This window comes from Gigantopelta aegis, chromosome 10 (genome assembly GCF_016097555.1).
Source record: "Gigantopelta aegis isolate Gae_Host chromosome 10, Gae_host_genome, whole genome shotgun sequence".
Lineage (NCBI taxonomy): Eukaryota > Metazoa > Mollusca > Gastropoda > Neomphalida > Peltospiridae > Gigantopelta > Gigantopelta aegis.
The window spans coordinates 2,945,409-2,971,038 of NC_054708.1; the positions used below are offsets into that span (position 1 = coordinate 2,945,409).

The 25,630-nt window shown below is 37.7% G+C and overlaps 2 protein-coding genes across 2 annotated transcripts in view; one reads left to right on the forward strand and one right to left on the reverse strand.

Annotated features, from left to right (window-relative positions):
* LOC121382742 (pre-mRNA-splicing factor ATP-dependent RNA helicase DHX16-like) overlaps positions 1-6,943 on the reverse strand; it is a 36,119-nt gene extending 29,176 nt beyond the window's left edge. The window contains exons 1-3 of the mRNA XM_041512315.1: positions 6,640-6,943; positions 2,838-2,972; positions 1,050-1,135 (exon numbers count right to left, since the gene is read on the reverse strand). Coding sequence (XP_041368249.1) covers positions 1,050-1,135; positions 2,838-2,972; positions 6,640-6,843 — 425 coding nt within the window. The 5' untranslated portion in view covers positions 6,844-6,943. The remainder of the gene's footprint in view (positions 1-1,049; positions 1,136-2,837; positions 2,973-6,639) is intronic.
* A 2,939-nt stretch (positions 6,944-9,882) lies between these two features.
* Positions 9,883-25,630, forward strand: part of LOC121384422 (roquin-1-like) — a 46,284-nt gene continuing 30,536 nt past the window's right edge. Inside the window, exons 1-7 of the mRNA XM_041514814.1 lie at positions 9,883-10,070; positions 17,741-18,099; positions 18,425-18,709; positions 19,467-19,642; positions 20,460-20,660; positions 24,186-24,318; positions 25,052-25,280. Coding sequence (XP_041370748.1) covers positions 17,757-18,099; positions 18,425-18,709; positions 19,467-19,642; positions 20,460-20,660; positions 24,186-24,318; positions 25,052-25,280 — 1,367 coding nt within the window. The 5' untranslated portion in view covers positions 9,883-10,070; positions 17,741-17,756. The remainder of the gene's footprint in view (positions 10,071-17,740; positions 18,100-18,424; positions 18,710-19,466; positions 19,643-20,459; positions 20,661-24,185; positions 24,319-25,051; positions 25,281-25,630) is intronic.

The following is a 25,630-nucleotide window of genomic DNA, read 5'->3' on the forward strand; positions in this document are numbered from 1 at the left end:
TCTGACACACAGTCATTAAAGAAAACCTGCTACATTTGTCCTAATGCAGCAAGGGATCTTTTATATGCACTTTCCCATATACAGGAAAGCATTTACCACGACCTTTGACCAGTGCACTTTTTGGAACGAGAAAACAAAACCAGTTGAATGAATCCACCAAGGTGGTTCGATCCTGCGACACAAGCACCTCAAGCGAGCACTCAACCGACTCAGCTAAATCCTGCCCCCTCTACAAGATAATTTATATATTTCATAGATCTAAAACATATTTCATATACTAGGTATCATAAACCAGCAATAGTAGGGTTCGAAATAGCAAGTAAACTATGGACTGCTGTTATTTTTAAAAAGTAGCAAGCCAAAAGAAATAAGTCCTGCTAAGAAGATAATGACCTGCTGGAAATAAGACAGTGATCACAGGGTGAGGGGAGGAATTGAGACATTGTGTGGGAAATTTGAATCTCTTAGATATATTTTAGAGGCTGTATTGGGGAATTAAAATATGATAGAATTACGAGATAAATAACAGATGAGATAATTGTCTTTCTCGTCTCCTGAAAAATGACCTGCAATTGGTTGGTAGCTTTAGCAGATGAATTTCTATTTTACCTTCTAGATCTAAGACATGAACTGCTTTTTGCAGGCAGCTATTTCGATCCCTGAATAACCTCATATTTCTACCATTTAATTCATATATATTAGACTTTCATGAAACTAGCTATAGACCCCACATATCTACAATGTAATTCACATATATTAGACCTTCATGAAACTAGCTACAGACCCCACATATCTACAATGTAATTCTCATATATTAGACCTTCATGAAACTAGCTACAGACCCCACATATCTACAATGTAATTCACATATATATCAATGTAATTTACATATATTAGATGTTATAAAACCAGCGATAGGCTCTAACAACAATGTAATTCATGTTAGATTTCATGAAACTAATAACGTAAATTGATACAGCGAAGTGAAATAATTAGATTTCCTAAAACAACTAAAATAATGTTCATTTCTTCAGCAATGTTGTGTATACCTGTCACTTTCACTACTACTTTCTGAACTTTCCTTTCTTTGGCGGCGGAAATTCCTTTTCACCTTGCTTGTTTCTGTGCGAGCTTTCTGAAAAAGAAAATTCACTGGAATTACTTACAGTATTGTACTATAATATACATACTATTTTAAAGGTGGAAAATCACACACATTTGTATTTAATGCAATATCTGAAAATATGAGATAAATAATAGTGCTATTAATCAGCAGACAATAATAGATAACATTTGTTACTCCCAGGATAGAAAGTGTTAATTTCCTTGTAACTATACTTATGTACATGACACCAATAATCATATACAGTTTGTAATAGAATTAGGGTATGTTTTGGAGAATAGAGGTAACATGACAAAAGTTCTAAACTAAGTTGAAAATTTCATGGTTTTTTGTGAAATATGATTTGTATCTCATCTGATAAAGCCTGCACTTTTCATAACACATTCATGATGTAAGTGTAACTCGTTTGATATTCATGACTGCATAAATCATAGTTTGACAAAAAAAACTAAACAAGAAATATCTTCTATTTGTTGACCTACTTAAAAATACCTCGATCACTAACCTTCACTGGTACGGTATACTGGTCCAAACCATCATCGTCCGACAACAACTGGTAGGATTTGTTAACCTAATTAAAAATACCTCGATCACTAACCTTCACTGGTACGGTATACTGGTCCAAACCATCATCGTCCGACAACAACTGGTAGGATTTGTTTACCTAATTAAAAATACCTCGATCACTAACCTTCACTGGTACGGTATACTGGTCCAGGTCATCATCGTCCGACAACAACTGGTAGGATTTGTTCATCTACTTAAAAATACCTCGATCACTAACCTTCACTGGTACGGTATACTGGTCCAGGTCATCATCGTCCGACAACAACTGGTAGGATTTGTTCATCTACTTAAAAATACATCGATCACTAACCTTCACTGGTACGGTATACTGGTCCAGGTCATCATCGTCCGACAACAACTGGTAGGATTTGTTCATCTACTTAAAAATACCTCGATCACTAACCTTCACTGGTACGGTATACTGGTCCAGGTCATCATCGTCCGACAACAACTGGTAGGATTTGTTCATCTACTTAAAAATACCTCGATCACTAACCTTCACTGGTACGGTATACTGGTCCAGGTCATCATCGTCCGACAACAACTGGTAGGATTTGTTCATCTACTTAAAAATACCTCGATCACTAACCTTCACTGGTACGGTATACTGGTCCAGGTCATCATCGTCCGACAACAACTGGTAGGATTTGTTCATCTACTTAAAAATACATCGATCACTAACCTTCACTGGTACGGTATACTGGTCCAGGTCATCATCGTCCGACAACAACTGGTAGGATTTGTTCATCTACTTAAAAATACCTCGATCACTAACCTTCACTGGTACGGTATACTGGTCCAGGTCATCATCGTCCGACAACAACTGGTAGGATTTGTTCATCTACTTAAAAATACCTCGATCACTAACCTTCACTGGTACGGTATACTGGTCCAGGTCATCATCGTCCGACAACAACTGGTAGGATTTGTTCATCTACTTAAAAATACCTCGATCACTAACCTTCACTGGTACGGTATACTGGTCCAGGTCATCATCGTCCGACAACAACTGGTAGGATTTGTTCATCTACTTAAAAATACCTCGATCACTAACCTTCACTGGTACGGTATACTGGTCCAGGTCATCATCGTCCGACAACAACTGGTAGGATTTGTTCATCTACTTAAAAATACATCGATCACTAACCTTCACTGGTACGGTATACTGGTCCAGGTCATCATCGTCCGACAACAACTGGTAGGATTTGTTCTTCCGTTCCAGCTCCAGCTGAGACTGCTGCTCAACAGACAGGGTTTTAATGACTCTTTCTTTGTGTGGAACCTAAACAGATTAAAATGGGGAAAAACAAGATTACAAAACATATAATGTCAATGTCAATAACTCATTTCAATAATGTTCCAGTTAAATATGTAGATGCCTACGGGTTTCTTCCTATAGTGTGTGTGTGTGTATTAGTGGTTAATATGTGAAATATTTGTTATCAGTGAACTCGAAAATGATCAGTGTAAGGTATTTAACATGAAACATAGGATTGTTGTTGTATTATAGCAGGAATCTTTGACTACCATTTGGAAGGCACATATTGGACACTTTTGATATACAGATTGCTCTGGCCATAATGGTCCCACCATCAGGCCTCACGTGAGATCTAAATAATAGAGTGAAGTCACTTCTCTCTCAAACATTAGAGAGGGCAAAGTTTTTAACACGAGGGAGACCTATTTTTTTAATCTAAAAAAAATAGATATGCAAAAAGATGTTGTATTAACCCAATACAGTCAAACCTGTTTCAGGTGGCTACATAAGCAGTAGTTAAAAGTGACTGCTTAAGAGAAGTGGCTGATGAATACAGGTGCAACTTTTACAGCAGACCTTCAAATTTGGTGTCAGAAGGGCAGGCTATGATAACCTTTTAAAATCTAGGAAATGAACGGAACCAAAGCTAACCTAAAAGACACAAAGGCTACTTTCATACATTTTCAAAGGGCACCAAGGCAGTTTTATTTACGAAGTTGATTTCACCAGAAAACTTTTAACTAATTCTGTTAAATTGGTCATTCATCAATAAAGCAATGTGTTCTATTGGTGTCATTAAAGAAAACAAATTGTAACTTTGTAGTGGTGTCGTTAAACCCAACTTCGGTGGAGAGAGAATCTGTGTACCAAGTTTCAGAGTAATCCAATCAAAGCTTTAGTAAAAAGGCTGAAATGTTCAGTTAAATTATTTGAAATAAAAATAATAATTAAATAAATGTTCAACCCAAACCAATTTGTAATTTTAAATTTTAATCTTTATATTATTTTTGTGTTGTAAATTCTACATTTAAAAAAATATATATTTAAAAAACTTTCAAAATCCCACCCCAATTACAACTTTATCTCCCACAAACATAATTATATAAGAGGATTAACCAAATGACCCATTTAATTATAGAATTAAAAAAGTGTGGAGGGAAATCCCATTCTGTCATGTGACGTTATCCACAAAAACGTAAACATTGTCAGAGGACAAGTTGGCCTATTTTCTGAAGTATATTTTCAGCATTTATGGAGTATGGGGGTTGGGAGTGGAATGAATGCTGGTATACAAAATAAACAATTTGCATTATGTTGGGCACTTTGATTTTTCAAATGATCGTTTGCAATTGTTGGTTGTTTTCTTTTGGTACCACCACTTGATATCACTTCCAAGACTTGTCGCCTTAAGCCCTGGACTCAATCACTGGCATTGTCTTGTGCACATATTCGGTATCATAATAATTGGTGACCCACGATATCGCATGATGGTACGGTAACAGGAGGAAAATATATTGTATAATCTTAACTCCAGTTATCTCATAGAGTGTTAGTTTATTTTCCACCATCTTCCTTCTGTTGTATTTTCTGCAGCCCTGCTTATGTGTTGGAAAGATGCATACCCGGACCACCAACACATACTGACACTTTAAGTGAGCGGGCGAGTACTTTCTGCAGCCCTGCTTATGTGTTGGAAAGATGCATACCCGGACCACCAACACATACTGACACTTTAAGTGAGCGGGCGAGTACTTTCTGCAGCCATGCTTATGTGTTGGAAAGATGCATACCCGGACCACCAACACATACTGACACTTTAAGAAATGAAAACCACATAATTTTAGAGTTAATAAAAACAAAAAAAATGTGATTATTCCTGCTAACTGGGGACAACCATTTTCTTTTGTTTTCACTGCATCCAGAATTCTAGCTTGGGGCGAAGGGACGTAAGCTCTGACTTGTGTTGGTATATAGTGCTGCTAGTGGGAATTTCCCTATTCTCGGAACCAGCATGACGTCACACAGCCTAGTTACTGATCATCCTGGTCTTTGGGGGTGAAGTAAAGCCTTAGTGATTACTGTTTTACATAGAATAAAGTTATCATATTAACTTTTTGCATGCCTTGCATATTGTCATTTATTTTTTTTAGCTAACACATAGTTGCAGCATGTCTTATGAGTATTATAGCAGCTTGGGTTGTCATATAAGAGAAACGAACAACGGGAATATGAATTAGTACAGTCTATATTTATTACCGACATGTTTCTGTATAGCTTATATTGTTGAGGGGACCTGACTAGAGGCAGGATGGGCAGAACAATTTTTGTTGATTCAATTTTAAGGTAATATTAATTATAAATTTTAACAACTTTGAAATGATAAGATAATTATTAATATTATAATAATTATGATGTGGGCTACAAAATATATAATTTGTATGTATAATAATAAAATTTATATGCATGATTTGATAATTATTTTTATGATTTAACATAATTATTTTATTTCCAAATAGAATGTAATAATTAAACTGTTACTTTACAACTTTAAATTACAGTATTATTATTGTCATTCTTATTATATAGATGTATTGGCAACAGTGAAAATGTTCCACTGAATACATTCTTTTATTCTTTAAAAAAACCCCACAGTTTCTTGAAATAATGAAATGATTTTGTTTTTATAGATTGTGAAATTATCTCATGATGTTGGCCTTCCTTACCGGTTGAATGCAGGTGAAAAGAAAATGGCAATAATAAAATATAGCCAACCTCAGACCTTGTCATCTAAGGGGAGTTATATCTCTCTCTAGCTACCCATCACTCCCCTGAGATTAGTTCAAGGAGAATAATATATAGATGCCTTTCGCATGTGAATATTAATATTTTAAATTGCCCCCCATAATCTAAGTTAGGGTAGCAATTAATAACTTCCATATTATTTTCAAGTCAGGGTCTACAACCTACTAAAACATACTGTTACCTCATCGAATAAACATATAACTGTTTTAATAATAGGGTTTAACATGGTATATTTATTAATAAAACACAAAAACTTACTTGAGTAAATAATGTTTAACACACACAGATATATATATATATATGTGTGTGTGTGTGTTTTTTATACCTAGTCAGTGGATATTGCATTTTGTCTTGGGCTGTATTGGAATTATTGCAATTAAACTTTAAGTAATATGTACTAAACTAATTTTTCATAAGATACAGGTGGAGAAAGGAGATGGGGCAATTATCATGACTGTTAGTAAACTGATCTGTATCAATATGCCTTCTGCTAGACTACTCATATTTAACCCAAGTTGCTTTTAACCAGGGTTAAATTACCTCTTGTATAGATGCACTTATGTAGCATATTCAAGGAAAATATATGAATGAGATGGTTAAATGCCATATTATTCTCCATGTGAGACAGTGTTTTCAGAAAGGAAAACAAATATCAAATATGGCGATGACCATTCATTTTATTGCAGATAATTGCTGAAGCAGATTGTGTGCACACATGCACGCACACACACACACACACACACACACATAATCCGAAGAACTGCAGAATACCATAAAATGACATGTCGATGCAAAAAGGTAAGTCCTTTAACTTGAACAGAAGCAAAATCTACAAATGTGCCACAACCACCAAATTACATTGATTCGTAATTTCCTGATCTTGTATTACCTTATTCCAGAGTTTAATCGCAAACTGTATGATGTTGTCGTCGATGTCGACAGTACCCGTATCTTTGAGACGCTGTAAAAATTCTTGATGGCTGGTTGATTTTGAAGCCAGGCCAATAAAATACTGAGATATATATTTATCTGATATGCCAAGAATGTCGTGGAGTTGGTCATTAACCCATGTTTCGGTTTCAGCGGATGCCATTATAAAATATGACAATAAAAACTGTATATTAATTTATATAAAAAGCCATTTCGAGTTATAAATGAAGGCAGCCATTTTCACAAAACGACAAATCGTCGATGTACTCATGAATCGATGACGTCATTGATTTTGTGAAAAGTTATGTTTCTCATCTTTCACTAAAATTATTGGGCCAGTTTTTCGTGCCGGGTTTATCAGAGGGTTATGGAAACCCCAGATTAACCTCAGCTTAACCCATGGGTTATTTAAATTGCACGTTTCACGTGCCCGGGTTTCAATGGGGATCCAGACAACTCGGCCCGGGGGACAACTCGGCCCGGGGGACAACTCGGCCCAGACAACTCCGCCCACGTCGAGACAGACTCTGGCACGGTAATCGTTTTTTACGCCAATATGAATATCGGTGGGCCAGGCGGCATGAACGTATTTTCAGGGACCGCTTGGAACCATTAGACATGTATAATTATCTTGAATTTCTAAAACGGTATCGGCTAACGCGACCAACGGCTTTACATTTAATCGATCTCGTAAGTGGACATCTGAAATAATACGATACGATATTAATTAATACTGGATTTTTTGTAGTTGTTAACAGTTTGGTTCGGACAATAGTACAATTCAATTCAATTCTAATTCAACACATTTGTAAGAACGAATCTGATTGGATCTCTACTAAAAATTTCAGGTGGTAAAATCACCGACCGCAAATTTTCTGGCAGAAATACGTCATAGAGACAATTCTGTACGCGCGAGTGCGAATGATTTTAACATGCTCATATACCACTAGAGTTTCGAGCATGTCCGTCCCGGGGCCTGTCTCTGGATAGCCAGTGACTTGCTCCGGGACAGAACAAAATTAAGGGGATGATTTTGAAATTTACATCTAAAAATTAAATAGTGGGAATTGACTGCTCGGCCGAATATTTATATAATTTGGAGCATTTTAGAAGGACAGTCCAAAAATAAATAAGAGAAAGAAGAGAGGATCGGACTATTTAATAATATTTTTGACATAAAATTTTGAACGAAGGTCTAAAAGTTTAAAGTCCGATCTATATGGTCCGGGCCGGGGGGGGGGGGGGGGGGTAATTTTGAGGTGGGCGGAATTTGGAATACGAATTTAGTAGTTCGGTCAAAGACCGAAGACCAAAATGTGCTACAAAAATTTAAGTCCAAACAATAAAATTAGAGTGCTCGACCGAAAAGGTTTTAAGGTGATTTGAGCAATTTAGACGGGCTGCCAAAATAAACTGCGTCGGACTGTTTACAAAGAAAAAAACAAAACAAAAAACAACAAATTTTGAACTGCGGCCAAAAATGTTTTTAAAGTCCAATTTAGCCCTAAAAAAGGAAGTACATGTCCTAGGAGAGGGTACGCAGCGGAACTCATGGCGAGTTGATGGGATGATCGGCTCGGAACTTCGGGAAGAAGTGAGGCAGGTCGATGTAGCACTCTCCCCGAAGTATTGCTGAGTAGTCTTCCGGAAGTATCAGCTTGATAATCCGATGGACGATTGGATTATCCATGTCTGATTTCAGTAAGCCTTGCCGGTACATCCCGTTCCGCTCCGACATCAGATAGTAGGTACGACTTCCCTCGACGTACTGGAACTGGTACCGCCCTTGACCAGTTGGTGTTGGTCTCCAGCTCTTGGTGACGAAGGAGCCTGGCAGCTGAGAGGTCGCAGTGAATTCCCCCTTCACACAGTTGCGGTACCGTCTAGGAAGCTTGTTGCGTGCGATCTGCCAAGTCGTGGGCTGTGTGTAGGACAAGTCCTGGACCGACACCTTCCTCTTCTTGGCTTCACGCTCTGCAACCGCTGTCGCAACAACTCGTGGAGACGCCGGTGGATTGGTTGGTGCGGACGACACTTTTCCTGTTTCCATCGGCGTTGGTGCTGCAAGGGGAGGGGCCGCCACTGCCGGTTTAGCCGACAGCTTTGGCTCCCCTTTGCCGCTCCTGGCGTCTGCTGCTTCCGAGTAGTGGGGGACGGCGACGCAGAAGGGGCAGGCGCCGGCAGTTGAGCTGCCGGTTTTGGCTCCCCCTGAACCGCCCCTGCCGGTCTCGTCTTCTTCTGTGAAGCAGGAGGGACCGCCCCTGGCGGTTGAGCCGCCCGGTTTGGTCCCCCCTGAGCTGCCGTGGGACGACGTCTCCTCCTACTTCCCGATCTCTTCTGTTTATTGTCACCATAATACAAGGTGACAATAGCCGTGCTCCCATTGTGTTCAACACGATACGCGGCCAAGCGGCCAAGCTCGTGCAGCACAGCCCCAAGGGTGGGGGATGGGGGTGGAGGGTGGGGGGAGAGAAACCTCGACGTTTGCTAAACACAACCGCATTCTGCGCTGTCTCGAGTAGGAATCCAATTTCTGTAGCGTTCATATTGCGTACAGAAGTCGTTAAATATTGAGAAATTTTTATATCAGAAATGAACATATTATTCTTTATTAGTCGTTATCTAATCACGAGAGCTGATTAAATATGTCAAATTACACATCTATGTTCGAGCCGCTAACTGTCCGACCACCCATCGTCTGTTAATGGTCTACCTAGTAACGTTACCATCCACCTGACTCATGGGGGGGGGGGTTCGATGGGTTCGACCGACCCCCCCCCCCCCCCCCAAATCGCTTTTTTTAATAATTTAATATATCTGACATTGATATCTGGCATTATTATATTTACTCAACATAGAAATATATGCCCAATATCTCTGCAATCTATTTTGGAACCCCCTTTTCAAAATCCTATGTATTGGAACCCCCCTTTTCAAAATCCCATGTGACTCAATGCTGCTGCACATCGAAAAGAGTAGCCCATGAAGAGGCAACAGCGGGTTTCCTCACTCAATATCTGTGTGGTCCTTAACCATATGTCTGACGCCATATAACCGTAAATACAATGTGTTGAGTGCGTCGTTAAATAAAACATTTCTTTCTTTCAATGCCATTGCTTGCAATCGGAAAAGCTCGGATATTTTCGGTTCTCTACGTAATTTATAATTTATCCAGCGATTAGTGCTGCCCTCTTCTGTCAGAATGTGAAGAAGATCAAAATGGACGCTTGATATTTGTGTTAACAAAATGAATTTGTTTTAAAATTTTCTGGTTAACCGGTGCTAGACTATATTAAATATCATTTCAAATGATTCAGTGCGCTGTTTTATCATCAACTGCCAAACGTGGACGGGCAACATAACCTCGAAAATGTGACTTACTAGTGAAAGGTTGGTGCAATCATAATGGCTGCCATGGCATTGTTAATGGCGGAATCTGGTTGCTCAAGGGGTCGTTCAGTAATTACATAACGTTATTTTAAAAACAAAATTTTAAATACCATCAGCAGATTTTTAGGGGTAAAGAGTGGGAAGAATTCCTTATCCTCCCTGCCCCATTAAAATTTTTTTCAAACATTTAGGTTTTGTAAGGCAAGCTCTGTCTGAGTTTGGGTCGGCAGACAATTTCGCCAAATTATTGACTAAACTTAAATTTTGCAGAAACCCAGATATTTTCGAACAAAATATAATTTATTTCATAATAATATTTTGCCAAATGAAAATAAAATTTGCAGATTGTTTTTTAAATTCGCAATTAGTAAATTTGGCGAGTGCCAGAGCTAGCCTAGCCCGAGTACTCTGACTGTAAGAGAGCTAGACGGACATTTGGACATAAATACGCTCTCATTACAGAAGAAGACCAAGCTATGTATTTTTTTGGCAATTCCCGACAATCAAAAAGTTGGCAAAGATTTCCGCTCTAATACCACAACAATCCTATGTTTGACGTCAAATACCTTTACATCGATCATTTTCGAGTTAACTGATTAAAAGAAATCCACATATTAATCACTAATACACATACTACAGAAAGAAATCCGACAGCACCCACATTCAGCTACGCTTCGTGACACTCTGTCGCAAGAATTACAAAGCTCGGTGACGTAGGTCACGTGATCACCCGCTGGGCGATTCCGCTTTGTGCAACAGTTACAGGGGCCATCTCATATCAAGAACTTTACAACATGGAAGAGTTGGCTAATGGTTTCCTCTCTAACACAGTGATAAAATTACCAAATATTTGACATCCAATAGCCGATGATTAATGGATCAATGTGCTGTAGTAGTGTCGTTACACAAAACAAACTTTTTTTGGTGATTGTCGGGCACTTGTCGTTTTGAGACTACCCTCTGAAAGACAGAATGGCTGAGTGGGCGATCATGTGACGCATCGTCACGATATAGGTCGGTGAACTTAGAATTATGCTGTCCGGAGTTTGCCGAAGCTTAGTTGAATGTGGGTGCTGTCGGGTTTCTTTCTATAGTATGTGTATTAGTGATTAATATCTGAATTTCTTTTAATCAATCAACTCGAAAGTGATCGATGTAAAGGTATTTGACGTCAAACATAGGATTGTTGTGGTATTAGAGCGGAAATCTTTGCCAACTATTTGGTTGTTGGGAATTGCCAAAGAAATACATAGCTTGATCTGACTGTAATGAGAGCGTATTTATGTCCAACTGTCCGTTTAGCTTTCTTACAGTCAGAGTACTCGGGCTAGAGCTATCCCTGTTTTGGGATAAGTACAGTGCTGTCCGTAGTTCACTAAGCAGGGTTCTCGATGATCCATGCTGCCCCGAAGTTGCATTTTGCCGCCCTCCTTTCACATTCTGTCGTCCTTTATATATTTTTTCGACGCCATATAACCGTACATAAAATGTGTTGAGTGCATCGTTAAATAAACCATTTCCTCCTTCCTTTATTTTTCTGTGCACCTCTTCATTTTTCTGCACCATACTATATTTTACAGCACAATTTCCAAATGTACAATTTATTTTTACACATTAAAAAAACAATACGTCTGTACACAGGAAATAAGCTGCATTGTGTGAACGAAAAAGTAGCCCGAGTACTCTGACTGTAAGAGAGCACCCACATTCAGCTAATCTTTGGCAAACTCCAAACAGCAGAATTTTAAGTTCGCCAACCAATATCGTGACGTAGCATCACATCATTGCCCACTCAGCCATTCCGTTTATTTATTACACTCCAGTGTTTGATATTACTCATGACATAACAATTACTCAATATCTAACTAGTGTGATATTGACACACGCATAATGCCAAACAAACTGGTGTCAGCAAACAAATAACACCCCCACCCCCCCCCCCCCCCCAAACAAAAACAAACCAACCATACAGCATCAATAACAGTTAAATAAATAATAAACATATTAACCTTTAGACTACTGGATTAATTTTTGACAAAACAAGTTGATTGGGTACACATTTAAATTTTTACTGACATACATTCACCTAAATGTTTTATAAATACATGAAATAAAGTTCATGTATGAATCGGTGAGTATTATTTTCGTGGGCTTTTGTCATTTTAATGATTTTTAGATCAGTTAATGGTGATTAAAATTAGGCCAAAAAAAATCGAAAAAGTCGCATTTACTTACAGGCATTTGTGGCCAGCTGTCCAGAATTTATGTCCATTATTCCCGATCACAGTCGTTTTCTGACCAGAATTTAATAAAACAAAACAAAACTACGGTTCATATTGCAATATTTGGTTATTTTCATTGTTGGTAAAACAATCAAACTTATTATCAAATTAGCTGTCACAGTCAGCTATCGATCCCTGAAAATTACCGCGACATGCCGTCATTGTTGTCAAGCGAAAATACTTGCTGAAAACCACTTTTTGAACTCGAAATTTCAAGGTATTTTCAATTGAAAAAAAATCTAAATAATAGCCACCATTTTGAAAAGAAATCTTTTTTCTTTTATTATATTTCTGTTTCCGGTGAGTGCCGTGTGCAAAACAGCGGGGGAAATATGAATTTGGGAATGCGCTGTATGTAGTATACAATATGTCGACTGACGTGACGTCAGGCAAGATATCTTGCCTGCAGTAGTCAGAAGGTTACGGTACAGGCCAGACGGGAGATAAAATTAGAAAACAAGAGTGCATAATTGCTGTTGAAAATGTTTTGTTTAGAGATTATTAACGTACCTAACCATGTTTGTACAAACTAGTGTAATTTAAAAGTACCATTACGAAATATGGCGATGAATTGAAATTGCGATAAGATAAGCTGTTATATTTGGGTCTGTTGTGTACGAAGCCAAAATGATGTCGTCGACCGGCTACTTTTTAAATGCCTATAGTATGTATAAAACGTCAGCGTCACATCTAATCGATCCCGTTCACGCAGGTCAGTCACTGCTGGTCCGATCAACAATACAGTCATTATTGTGAATTTCAAAACCTCGTTAACTAACAAGTAATGCAAGCTTCGCACCAAAATTCAAACTACATTGATGACGTCTCGCTGCTCACTCTGACGTCATTTAAGTTTTCGTGTGACGTAGATCACTTGCTAACCCAATTCGTAGAAAAATAACCTGTAGTAGGCCTAGGTCACGACATCTGCTTACTTCTGTATTGCAGCTTGTTTGCAGTTGGTTTGTAATAAATAAAATACTAAACTAGCTTGCCTGCCATACCATTTTTATGAAACTCGTGAACAGTGTTGGTATATCAAAACTGTTCACTCATTTCATTAAAATGGTTGACAGGCAAGTGTTTAGTGTTCTATATGTCAAATGTTGCAGTTAAATGTATTTTGTATATATAAATATCCTGACCCCACCCCAACCCCCAATGTTAGTGTTTATAAGCTCTATCTCTCTCTTTAGGTGACATATTATGATATAGATCTGATTATTACTATTATTTAGTAAAATTGTTTTGACTTAAAAGTAAAGTAGGGCTAGCAGTGTTTCTGCCAGAAAGAAATTTTTGGGTATGGGGCTATGGAATTGAATGCATCCACAGTCAACAGAGGATATGGGAGGCCTCCCCCAGAAAGAAAATGGGTTAAGTTTAGGGTTAGGTTTTAGAAAATCATACAGTAACGATAAAGCGTCATTAATTTGTCAACAGGTTAACTTTAAGAAATACAATCTGCAAACAATTTGGGTATGGCGCCATACCAGTTTTACCCTCTGGCAGAAACCATGGCTAGTGAATTTTTAATGGTGGCTAGTAAAAAAAATTAAATCACTGATCCCATAGCTAGTTGATTTTATAAAAATTCTAGAAGTCCTGTAATATACTCACAATAATGACACATGGGCCAAAATCCCTAAAAGATTTTGAGCCAAAGCCTGCCATAAAAGAATGGCTCAGAAGTAGAAAGGTTTCTCGCCACATCCACGGCAATAAAACAAGTGGTCACTAAGACATACATTGACACAATAATGATATTTAGATAAACAAGTGGACACTACAAAAAAAATATATCAAAGTTTAAATCAACAAGTAGAGAAGACAGACAAAAATAATAAACAGTTAATACTACTGAACAGACGTATAAATTTAGTACTTCCTGGGTAAGTAATGTAACCTATTGCCCAAATTCTTTATTTGTGCAATTAAACCAATTACTTTAAAGATTATTACATTATTGAGCACTATTAAAGTAAGTACTGTCAGAAACAGAATTGGTTACCTTGAGACGTATGGGCAAGTGGAAAAATATATGGGGCAAGTGAATATTTTATTAGCACTTGGGTTGGGAAATGGGGGGGGGGGGGGGGGGGGGTGGGGGGGGGGGGGGGGGGGGGGGGGGGGGGGGGGGGGGGGGCAACCCATTTTATTGAATACTTTAAAAAAAAAAAAAAAAATCAAGACATTTAAAAATGTCTGAATCTTGTCAGCTACTGTGGAATTGCCCAATTAATATTTTAGTCTAAAATTTATTAAAATATGTTGTTGTACATGTTGAAGCTCTGAAATAAATCACATATGCCTGATTTTATTAAATCCTAAGTGCATATGGAAAATTCAATCCAGTGGATAATCGTAACGGCACAGCAATAAACATCACAATAATAAATATTGTGCCAGAGATGTTTATCTTGATGAACTATGCTGTCCAGTGTATCGGAGCACCAAAGCATTCAAACACCACTTTCTATGTCAAGCCTTGAAATAAAAAAATTTGGTGTACCTGACAATGTCCTGCACCAAACAATTTGTGCCTGACAAAAAAGAAACTGTACCTGTCACAAAACATTGTAAATAAAAATGAAATAAATTATGTTTTATGTTGTTTAATAATTGATATATTTAATTACTAAATAACCAATGCAGCAATTACGGCAATAGTCGCCAAATGATGACATTTATTATTGTTATGTACTTACTAGTCTATGATGCATTAATATATGTCCTCTGGTAAAGCTGTATCCTAACCGGCTGCGAGCGACGTGAGCTATAATTTTAGAAATCATGGATTTTAATTGTCGTATCCTAACCGCACGCACGCATGTCATCAGTGTCTTGTTCGTGGTAATATTCTAAATTTTTGGTTGCCGAGTGATCTTTAGCATTTGATACACGCAGATTTGTGGACCCTTTGATCCACGCGTCCGAAAAATTGTGATTATACTGCATTTCTTTTTGAAAATTTTTGCAGAGCGAGCACGTCATAAGTATAACCTCGAAAGAGGCATTTGTTTTAACTAAACCCTCCTTTTGCCATTTTAATTCAGTGCTAGATTTTGAGATACTACTCTGCGGGATATTCGTTTGGGAATTTTTGGGGCAGGATTTAATCAGCGGCTGCCCGCCGCGGATACCGGGAACAGGGACAATTGATTTGTCATTATCGGTACCTGTCTGTTCTTTTACAGCAAAGACTGAAATTATTTAATCACGAGGCAATTTTAATTGCAAACTTTAAACGAAAACGCCACAGGAAGTATATGTTAAGTACGAAAGGTCAATTACTAATATGCGTGACATCACTTTTTACAATGTAATTTCCCGCAAAATCGAGACTGAAAAATCCTACTAAACAGGTACGCAGACTGTAGATGAACTTCGTGTTGGACTGTCAAGTGCCCCGCGAACCGGTTTCGAATCCCACTGGTACACATTTGTGTTTTTTCATTCATAATCAATATTTTTTTAAATCGGTGCATTAAGTGTATTCGACTCCAAAACAGCCGGCTTTTACTACAACGCGAGCTTCGGACATGATGACTGGCGCAATCAACATTGTTACTGACAAGTTACAGATTTGTACCAGACAATGACCATGACCGGCAGCTTATTTCAAGGCGTGTATGTGACCACTGAAATACTTAAACTTTAGACTACTGGATTGATTTTTAACAAAAACCACGTTGAGTGGGTACAAGTTTGTAATTTTTACTCACATATATTCACTTAAATGTTTCATAAATACATGAAATAAAGTTCATATATGAATTGGTAAGTATTATTTTCGTGTCTTTTTTTGTAATTTTTATTATTTTAGATCGGCTAATGGTGATTAAAATTAGGCAAAAAATCGAAAAAGTTGCGTTTACTTACGGGCATTTGTGGCCAGCTGTCCAGTATTTATGTCCATTATTCCCGATAACAGTGGTTTTCTGACAAGAATTTTTTTTTAAACCCGAACTACGATTCATATTGCAATATTTGGTAATTTTCGTTGTTGGTAAAACGATCAAATTTATTATCAAATTGGCTGTTACAATCAGCTATCGATCCCTGAAAATTACCGCGACGTGCCGCCATTGTTGTCAAGCGAAAATACTTAACGAAAACCACTTTTTGAACTCAAAATTTCAAGGTATTTTCAATTGAAAAAAATCAAAACAAAAACCACCATTTTGAAAAAAAATCTTTTTTCTTTAATTATATTTCCGTTTCCGGTGAGTGTCGTGTGCAAAACGGCAGGAAATATGAATTGGGGAATGCACTGTATACAGTGTACAGTATATCGACGGACGTGACGTCGGGCGAGATATCTCGCCTGCAGTAGTCAGAAGGTTAATAAAATGTCTCTCACCTATGAAACGGTGCACAATCTGAGATACATTACAAATTGTTTTATGTCTATAGTAAATAAACATTTCAAAATTGTGCATAAATGTAGGCACCCCTTTGTATCCAAACTGATTTGTATGTCCGGTATTTCGGCGCAGTAGATATGGATCGGTGACCCCACTATTTAAGAACCGCCCATGACCTCACTTTGTAGCCCATAAATGCTACACTATTGTCCCATGATTATTTTAGCACTTTTTTGTTTTGTCTTGTTAAAAATATTTATATGAAAATAAACTATCACATCGTATAATCGGTTTCCAAATCGTTTTCTTGAGTGGCATAGTTTGTTATTACTGCAGATGCATTGTCATGAATGGCTAAGATGCCTACATAGATTTTTTTCTCGGGTAGATTGTGTGCACACATGGATCTTATTTCGATTTTATTTTTTGTAACAATTGTGAACAACTGAATGTCGAGTAAGGTGTTAAAACTTTCATTTTGTTTGCATTTTTCTGTGTTTTCTGTTTCAGTTTAAATAAAAATAACCAAAAATACAATTATAACGCTTCCCTGCAAACCCTGTGATTGTTGGTTTATCTAAAGTTCAGAAAAACTGCAGCTTTGATACATCCAAAGACTTAATCATATTTTACATTTGAAAACTATCTCCAAAAGAATATTCCATCCATGCAATTCAATTAACTGGAATAACATTTTCGCATTTTAAGAAAACCACGTTCCAAATCAAATGTGTGCAAAGGTCAGGTCAGGTGTTAAAGGCTGTGCACAAGAACGCTTTCATAGTGTGCCGCATAGCGCGTCACATGACTTGGCTCAAGGCATCTAGAGGGGTTTTGGCAAGCGATGGGGAAAAACGCAGTTTTTTTTATTGCGAATATATTAAAAACTGGCACATTTTGGGGAATTTGTTTTATTGATACTTAATATATCTTGTAAAAGGTATACGTAGATGCCAAACAATAGTGAATTATGTTTTCGATGAGCCTGGACCTTTTAAAAAAGCCATCTTTTTTATTTCAGGATCAGTACCACTAAGATGCCTGTACAGGGGCCACAGTGGACAGAATTCCTGTCCTGTCTCGTTTGTTTTAAAGTATTTGATGACAAACTCCACCAGCCTATCAGTCTGGGATGCAGTCACACAGTCTGCAAGTCGTGTCTGTTGAAGTTGCAGCAGCTGAAGTGTCCATTTGACCAGAGTTCAATCACCGTCGGTGTAAAAGATCTCCCAGTGAACAACGCTCTGTTGCAGCTCGTCAGTGATGGTGTTCACAAGCACAACTTTGATGTCACCAGTCTTGCTGAGAATGCAAAATATTACACGTCGGCAACGAAGTGTATCGAGGATCTGGCTCTCCTTCTGAAGCCACTTTTATATGGTAGGTCACTGAAACAGTTTGTTAAAGAGGAAATACAACTAGTTAGCCAGTCAATGCAATCATTCAAATAAATAAAATCAATATTCAGTCTTTTTCACTAATGTTTGTAGTCCAAGATATTAAAAAGGCTGTAGGAATATTCTTAATGGTAGAAATATAAATAAAATCTATGCAGGTATGAGATTTAAAAAAAAAAATTGTTACATTAAAAGATAAGAATTATAGAAAGTGCATTCAGTGTTGAATTTTATAGTGATATTGTAGACTTAAATGTGCACAATAAAATATTGTGATGCGAATGAAATATGTATTTGATATTTTGCAGAAGCTCATTTACCAAAGGCAGACTTGGATGAAGACTGCTCCAAAAAGCTGGGTAGTGTGGCTCAGCTTAATTGTGTTCTCAGTCGACCCATGCAGAGGAAGCTAGTGACACTGATAAACTGTCAGCTGTTGGAGGAGGAGGGTCGCTCCCGGGTCATGAGGGCCGCGAGGTCGCTGGGAGAGAGAACCGTCACGGAGCTCATACTACAGCACCAGAATCCTCAACAATTGTCTGCCAATCTGTGGGCCGCGGTTCGCGCCAGGGGCTGTCAGTTCCTCGGACCAGGTATCACAGTCTTGTCTTGTGTATTGTCTCCTGCTGTGAACATTCACTTAACTAAGCAGGCATTTATCCAGGATATTTTGACACTGTCCCTTGTCTGATAGGATTGGGAAAATTAGAGTGAGTAAATCATACTTGGAATAGGTCTTCAGTGTACCGAGTGATGTAGTACATCACTGTTAAATTAATTTTTTAGAACAGACGTATATAAAAATAGGGAATTTTTAGTGCCACCTTCTTTTGAGAAGGGGTTATGTTTGGACCCACAGAACGCCTGGGTAAATCCCTGCTAATCCACATTTTATATCTAGAGGGACCTCTATTTAGTTTTTCAGAGTTCTATGTCAAATGCATACTGCTTTTTATGTACGCCCTTCTATGATGGGTCGTATTATGGTATGGCATTGTCCATATGTCTGTACGTCCATCTTTTAACTTTTTCTTGTCTGGACCATATCTTGCATACAGATATATACAGGACCATCAAACCCTCACATGTAGGAACAAATTGGGATGGTGACCAGTGTCTTAATTTGTCTATATTCTGAACATCATATGGTTTTTCCATCCAACTCCTGATGGGCGTATTATATTCACACATGTCCCAATATTTTGTGATACTTATTGGTGAAACTGTCATTACTTATGTATTGTCATATTAGCAGTTACAATCGACTGTCAATTGCTCAAAATAATGAAATGATCCATAACTGTTGTCAAGTTAAGATATTACAAATTGTGTTCTGTATTATGTTTTCAGCCATGCAGGAGGAAGTGCTGAGTTTGATTCTGTTGGCCCTGGAGGACGGGTCTGCTCTGTCTCGCAAGGTTCTTGTCCTATTCGTGGTGCAGAGACTTGAACCGCAGTACCCTCATGCCTCAAAAACTGCCATCGGACATGTTGTGCAGCTGCTCTATCGAGCATCCTGCTTCAAGGTCTGTACCACACATTACTTGGTTTGGTTTTACTGGCCATACATAGGCAAAGTTGAATTTATTAATCAACGTAACATGGTCATTGTGACTTAAATCAGACATTTGCTTTTTCAGCTTTTTATTCTGAATTCAGTTTCTTTTCTTTTTTCTTGCACAAAATAATTTTTCACGAAGTCAAAAAAAGTTATCTTGTTTTTTTAATGACACCACTAGAGAACATTAATTTAGTTATCATCATTTATTGGATGTCAAATATTTGGTTATTTTGACATACAGTTATAGAGAGGAAATCTACATTTCTTTCATTAGTAGCAAGGGACCGTTTATATGCACCAACCCACAGACAGGATAGCATGTACCACATCCTTTGATATACCAGTCATGGTGTACTGGCAGGGGGGAAAAAAATAGCCCAATGAGCCCAACGAAATGGGTTGATCCCAGACTGTGTCACATCAAACAAGCATTTTGCCATTGGGCTGCGTCCTGCCCCTCCACGAAGTAGATTGCATTTGATCTAAAATGTGGAAAAATTACCTTGATTGAAGATTGTACTTCTTTTAAAATGTCGAAAAATTACCTTGATTGAAGATTGTACTTGATTTAAAATGTCAAAAAATTACCTTAATTGAAGATATTGTGTTTTTATGGGTGCCCAGCCATGATGACATCAAAAGGCATGAAATCTCAAAATTAACTTCCAAGTCTTTGAATTTGCTCCATTTCATAGTGAGTTTAAACTTCATATTAACCCTTGTATCTTTTTAATGTAGCAAGATGATAATTTTAAAATTGTTGTTATGCTCTTTCACTTCAGGTGACCAAACGTGATGAAGAATCATCTTTGATGCAGCTGAAAGAAGAATTCCGTACGAACGAGACGTTGCGACGGGAACATGACTCCCAAATAGTTGAAATAGCTCTGGAGGCTGGGTTAAGAATATCGCCAGAACAGTGGTCGTCACTTCTGTATGGGGATGCTCATCACAAGTCGCATATGCAGTCAATTATTGATAAGGTTTGTTATTGGCATGTTGCTCTGACTGTTTCACAGGTGTAGGTAGTACTAAACCAAATAACTTCCGGCTGGGTCAAAGTTCGAGGTGCACCGAACTTTTGATAGAGAAGTGAACACCACAAGTCCTGTGATTGGTTATAAATGTGAGTGTGTTGGTTGTAAAAAATAATAATTTCATCTGGGTAAAAAAAATATGCAATTTTATTTTATCTAGTACCAATGTGTTAAGTAGCCTTGTGCTTGAAACATGTATGGGGTACCTGTAAAAAAAAGTACTCTAATTTTGTGCGGAACTAGGGTAGTCATAGACGCTACTCGTTATCTCAGAAACGAGCAGCTTGACCCCCAATTTTTTCTGATTCATTTTAAGTGTAAGGGCTGGTAGTATTTATATCCGTGGCGTTTGTCGGTTGATATGTTGCAGGTAGGAGTTTTAGCCACACATGTTACTATTGTCGTCTATGGGATTTGATTTGCTAGTATACACCCTATAGCACATATTCAGTGCATAATAAAAAATATGATTTTGTCATTTTATTTAATTAAACTATACTGGTTGATTAATTAGCCATCAATCAACCATTCAAATTCACAAATTGACCACCAATTTTTTTTATTCACTTTAAGTGTGAGAGGTGGTAGTATTTATATCCATGGCCTTTATGTTGGTTGATACGTTGCAGGTAGGAGTTTTAGCCACATATGTTACTATTGTCGTCTATGGGATTTGATTTGGTAGTATACACCAAATTTGGTAGGATGAAATGTCGGATATCAAATCATGTCTTATTTTATTCATCTGATTTACTTCACATGGTAAGGTTTTTGGGTTGGGTTGGGGTTTTTTAGGTTTATAACAATATTAACTACACCTGCATAAAACTTTTTCCTTCCTCAAGCTAAACCACTGGCCTACGTTCCTGATCAAATACACCTTCACCCTTTTTATTGGCAGACAATTGGTATTTGGAGCAGGGGTTAAGAATCACATTACCGTATATTGCCGTGTATTAGCACACTCTTGGATAAGCCGACCTCTTAGTTTGACCTTAAATATTTAGTACAAAATCATCGGCCTTGTGTATAAGCTGAAGTAATCATTTGTCCAGCTGTATGTTGTGTCAATTTCAATAATACTGTCAACAAATAGACTTGTGCTTTTCTTGTTTGTTATATTTGTTTTCCCTTTAATTATTACAAACACAGTAATCGCGATCGCAATCTATGTGGCAATGCTAACATCTACCATGCCGTGAAAAATAATTTAGAACTGATAAAGCATAACAAAAATAAATAATTCAAGCTGTAACAACATATCACTGCACGCAAGTAACTAATTTATTCACTGGACAGCAAAAAGTAAAATCATTGAGGCATGTTTAATCCCCCACCACACACACAGAAACAAAAGAGATCAAGCGGTCCATGACTGCAGGTCACTGTATATGGTATGGTCATGTGACAATAGTGGGAGTCATTATTGTCCTGAAATTCATGTTATGTTTTTTTAGTCGGCAGTATTCTAGCTAGCAATAAATAGAGGGGCGCTGCGCCCTGTCCCCGTTTTGTGCTGCCATGCCGTGTTTTTCTCCGCACCGCCCCTGATTATCGCCGCCCTGCCATAATTCATTGTCAAACAAAAATACAAAATCTTGCTTTCCTCTCAAAGCGTGTACATTGTTGTTACGAGTCTGAATTCGCAACTAAAAAACGTTTGACAATACATTGTTTGGCCACAGTTGTGAAAGCCGACAGCAGTAACGTGATATGTTTTTTCCGTTTCTATTGTTAGTCGATATGACTGCAGACGAGCGGACAGGCAGTCTTACAAAGCTTGAATGCGAAGTAATCCTCACACCGTCACGCACGTAACCACACACCACCTAGCAAACACCTAGTTGAAAGTAGACCATCGTGATAAACTTCGACAGAACGTCAAATGCAGAATTTATTTTGTTAAGTAAATTTTTGAAAGTAATTGTTGCCTTTGCAAATACCCAGACCAAGATACATATAGTTTTAACTGATGTCAGTAGTCCTTATCAATGACACATTGATTGCATCTTTATAATATGGCACAGAGTAAACTAGCAACACTGGTTATTTGGTCTATGAAGGCTACTGGATGTCAAACATTTGGTAATTTTTAAATTTAGTCTTAGAGAAATAACCGCTACTTTTTTCCATTAGTTTCATCATTTATATACACCATCCCACAGACAGGATAGCACATACCACGGCACATTCCAGTCATGTTGCACTGGCTGGAACGATATTTTTTTAATAGTGTCTATATTTAGTACATTAGTACAATAATATTGCATACGGCGATGAATGTACTGTTTCATCAAACATCCAAATTTAAGAATAATAAATTTGGGTTTAGAAATTGATTGTCCCCCTCCTCCAAAAACGTTTTGTAAATTAAAACCAGCATAGATATTCCTACATATATGATATTTATGAATGTAAAAAATTCGATCATATCCAGCACTTGCCTCTAAAATAAGATTTTCGCCTTAAAAATGCCCTACAATTAAATTAGCGCCCTGCCCCATCAAAATCCTAGCTAGAACACTGGTCGGTAATGTTAATAATGAGCTTAATTTATTTATGGCATTACTTTACAGTTTAATGCACCCTCCCAACAAAACAATAATATTAGAAATATAATACTTGTTTGAAGAAAAAAACACCGTTTTATATCTTAAATTTGCTATATGAAAGACTGGTCCAAGCACAGATCAAACAGAGATGGCAGACAGTTGGAAAGAATACGTTTTTCACCATTGAAATGACAATAAAACAAGTAATTTTTTATTATTATTCATCAAACTTACAATGCATTCAAGAACAAAAAACTGCATAATATTGCATGATGGGGTGTTTTATTTATACTGTGCACAAATTATTGTGACAGGCTATGGGTCTGATAAAAATTTATAAGTCACAGTCGGGAGTATTTTCGATCGGAATTTTATGCTCCAGTTTGTTGCCTCCGTGTATAAGCCGACTCTCCTTTTGGAAAGTGTTTCTAGACTTCAAAAGTCGGCTAATACACGGCAATATACGGTATATTTTGTTACTAGTTTGACTTTCAAAATCATAAAGTTATCAGCATCATGCTACTTAAAAAAAAAAAAAAAAAAATTGATTTTACAACCGCACCATAAATCTGGACTAATTTAAAATCATTTTGTTTTAGCCAGTTTTCAGATGTGCAGAATATTTCCTTGAAAATTATTAAAACGTTGCTAATTTAAACAAAATTTATTAGCTAAATGCCAAATGTTGTAGCCACTTTAAATCAAAATTAGTAGTTGGCTAATTTGACTGTATAGGTTGGGTGAGCCCCAAAAACTCTAAATTGGTGTTTTGAGTACACACGTTGATGCTATGCACAAGTCTGAAAACAACTTGTTAGTTACTTGCTAGAAGGACTAATTAAACAGCATATTGTTTTACCTTGTTCATTGTACGGTTGTTTGACGGTATATTTGCAATAACCTGATGTTTCTACTACAGTTGCAAACCCCCCAGTCGTTCAACCAAAGTGTGAGTGAGTTGATGATAGCTCTCGAGCGGACCGGAGACCCATGTAATTTGCAGAGACTTCGACCACACCTAGAGTTCCTTGCAAGCGTGGATCCTAGTCCAGGTAGGGCTTCACATTTAATACACCAACTGTCTTTGCCAGCAAAGGAGGGGCGGGACGTAGCCCAGTGGTACAGCATTCACTCAATGCACGGTCTGTGTAGGATCGATCCCCATCGGTGGGCCCATTGGGCTATTTCTCATTCCAGCCAGTGTACCACAACTGGTATATCAAAGGTCGTGGGATGTATACCCTGTCTGTGGGATGGTGCATATAAAAGATCACTTGCTGCTAATCTGAAAGGGTAGCCCATGAAGTGGTGTCAGCAGGTTTCCTCTCTTAATATGTGTGGTCCTTAACCATGTCTGATGCCATATATCCATAAATAAAATGTGTTGAGTGTGTCGTTAAATAAAACATGTCATTCTTTTTGCCAGGAAAGGTGAGTGATCACCCGCACTGTCCTTCATGTTGGTATGGAATGTTTTAACAGTGGCAAACTGATTGTCTTGCAATATACATTTTATTTGAAACTTCATATGATTGTTCATCTAGCACCATTTTCATAAGAGTGACCTTCAGTTTGTCTTGATGGTGAAGATTGCACTAATGCATTTCACAATCCTAGTGTTGTCTTTACAAAGTCACTTTCACACATATTTTGCAAACTAATTTCTGCAGTGTTGATATTATTATTATGGTTCCTATTGTTGAAGAATGTCCAAATCATAATGCAAGCTATTGAAATTTTGCTCTGCTTCTTTCTTTTTTTAAATTTACGTTTTTGTTTTGTTAGACATGCCAGCGCCATCGTGGGAGAACCTGGACGCTGTAATGAAAGCAGTGAAAACTGTCGTCCGAGATTTGTTTGACTTCCTTAACAGTTTCAGCAACAGGAAACACGAGTTGCTTCCCCTGCAGAATGCTCGCTACAAGACCAGCATGTGTCGGGATCTAGCTCAGAAAGGGGTTTGTCCGAGATCTTCCAGCTGTACGTTCGCCCACAGTCAGGAGGAAATAGACAAGTATGTTGTATTGCTTTCATATGAGTAATAGATTTAGCATATTGGCCACACATATTACTTTAACCTTCTGACTACTGTAAACAAGATATCTCACCCAACATATTGTATGTCAGTCGACATATTGTCTACACTGCATTCCCCAATTCATGTTTCCCGCCATTTTGCACACACCACTCACTGGAAATAATAACAAGACACAGAAAATAGATTGATTGACAGTGTGGCAGCTTTAGTTTTTCATTGTTTGATGGAAAATACCGGAGAATATTCAGTTCAAAAAATTGTTTTCGGCAAGTATTTTCACTAGACAACAATTGGGGATTGATAGCTGATTGTGACAGCTAATTTGA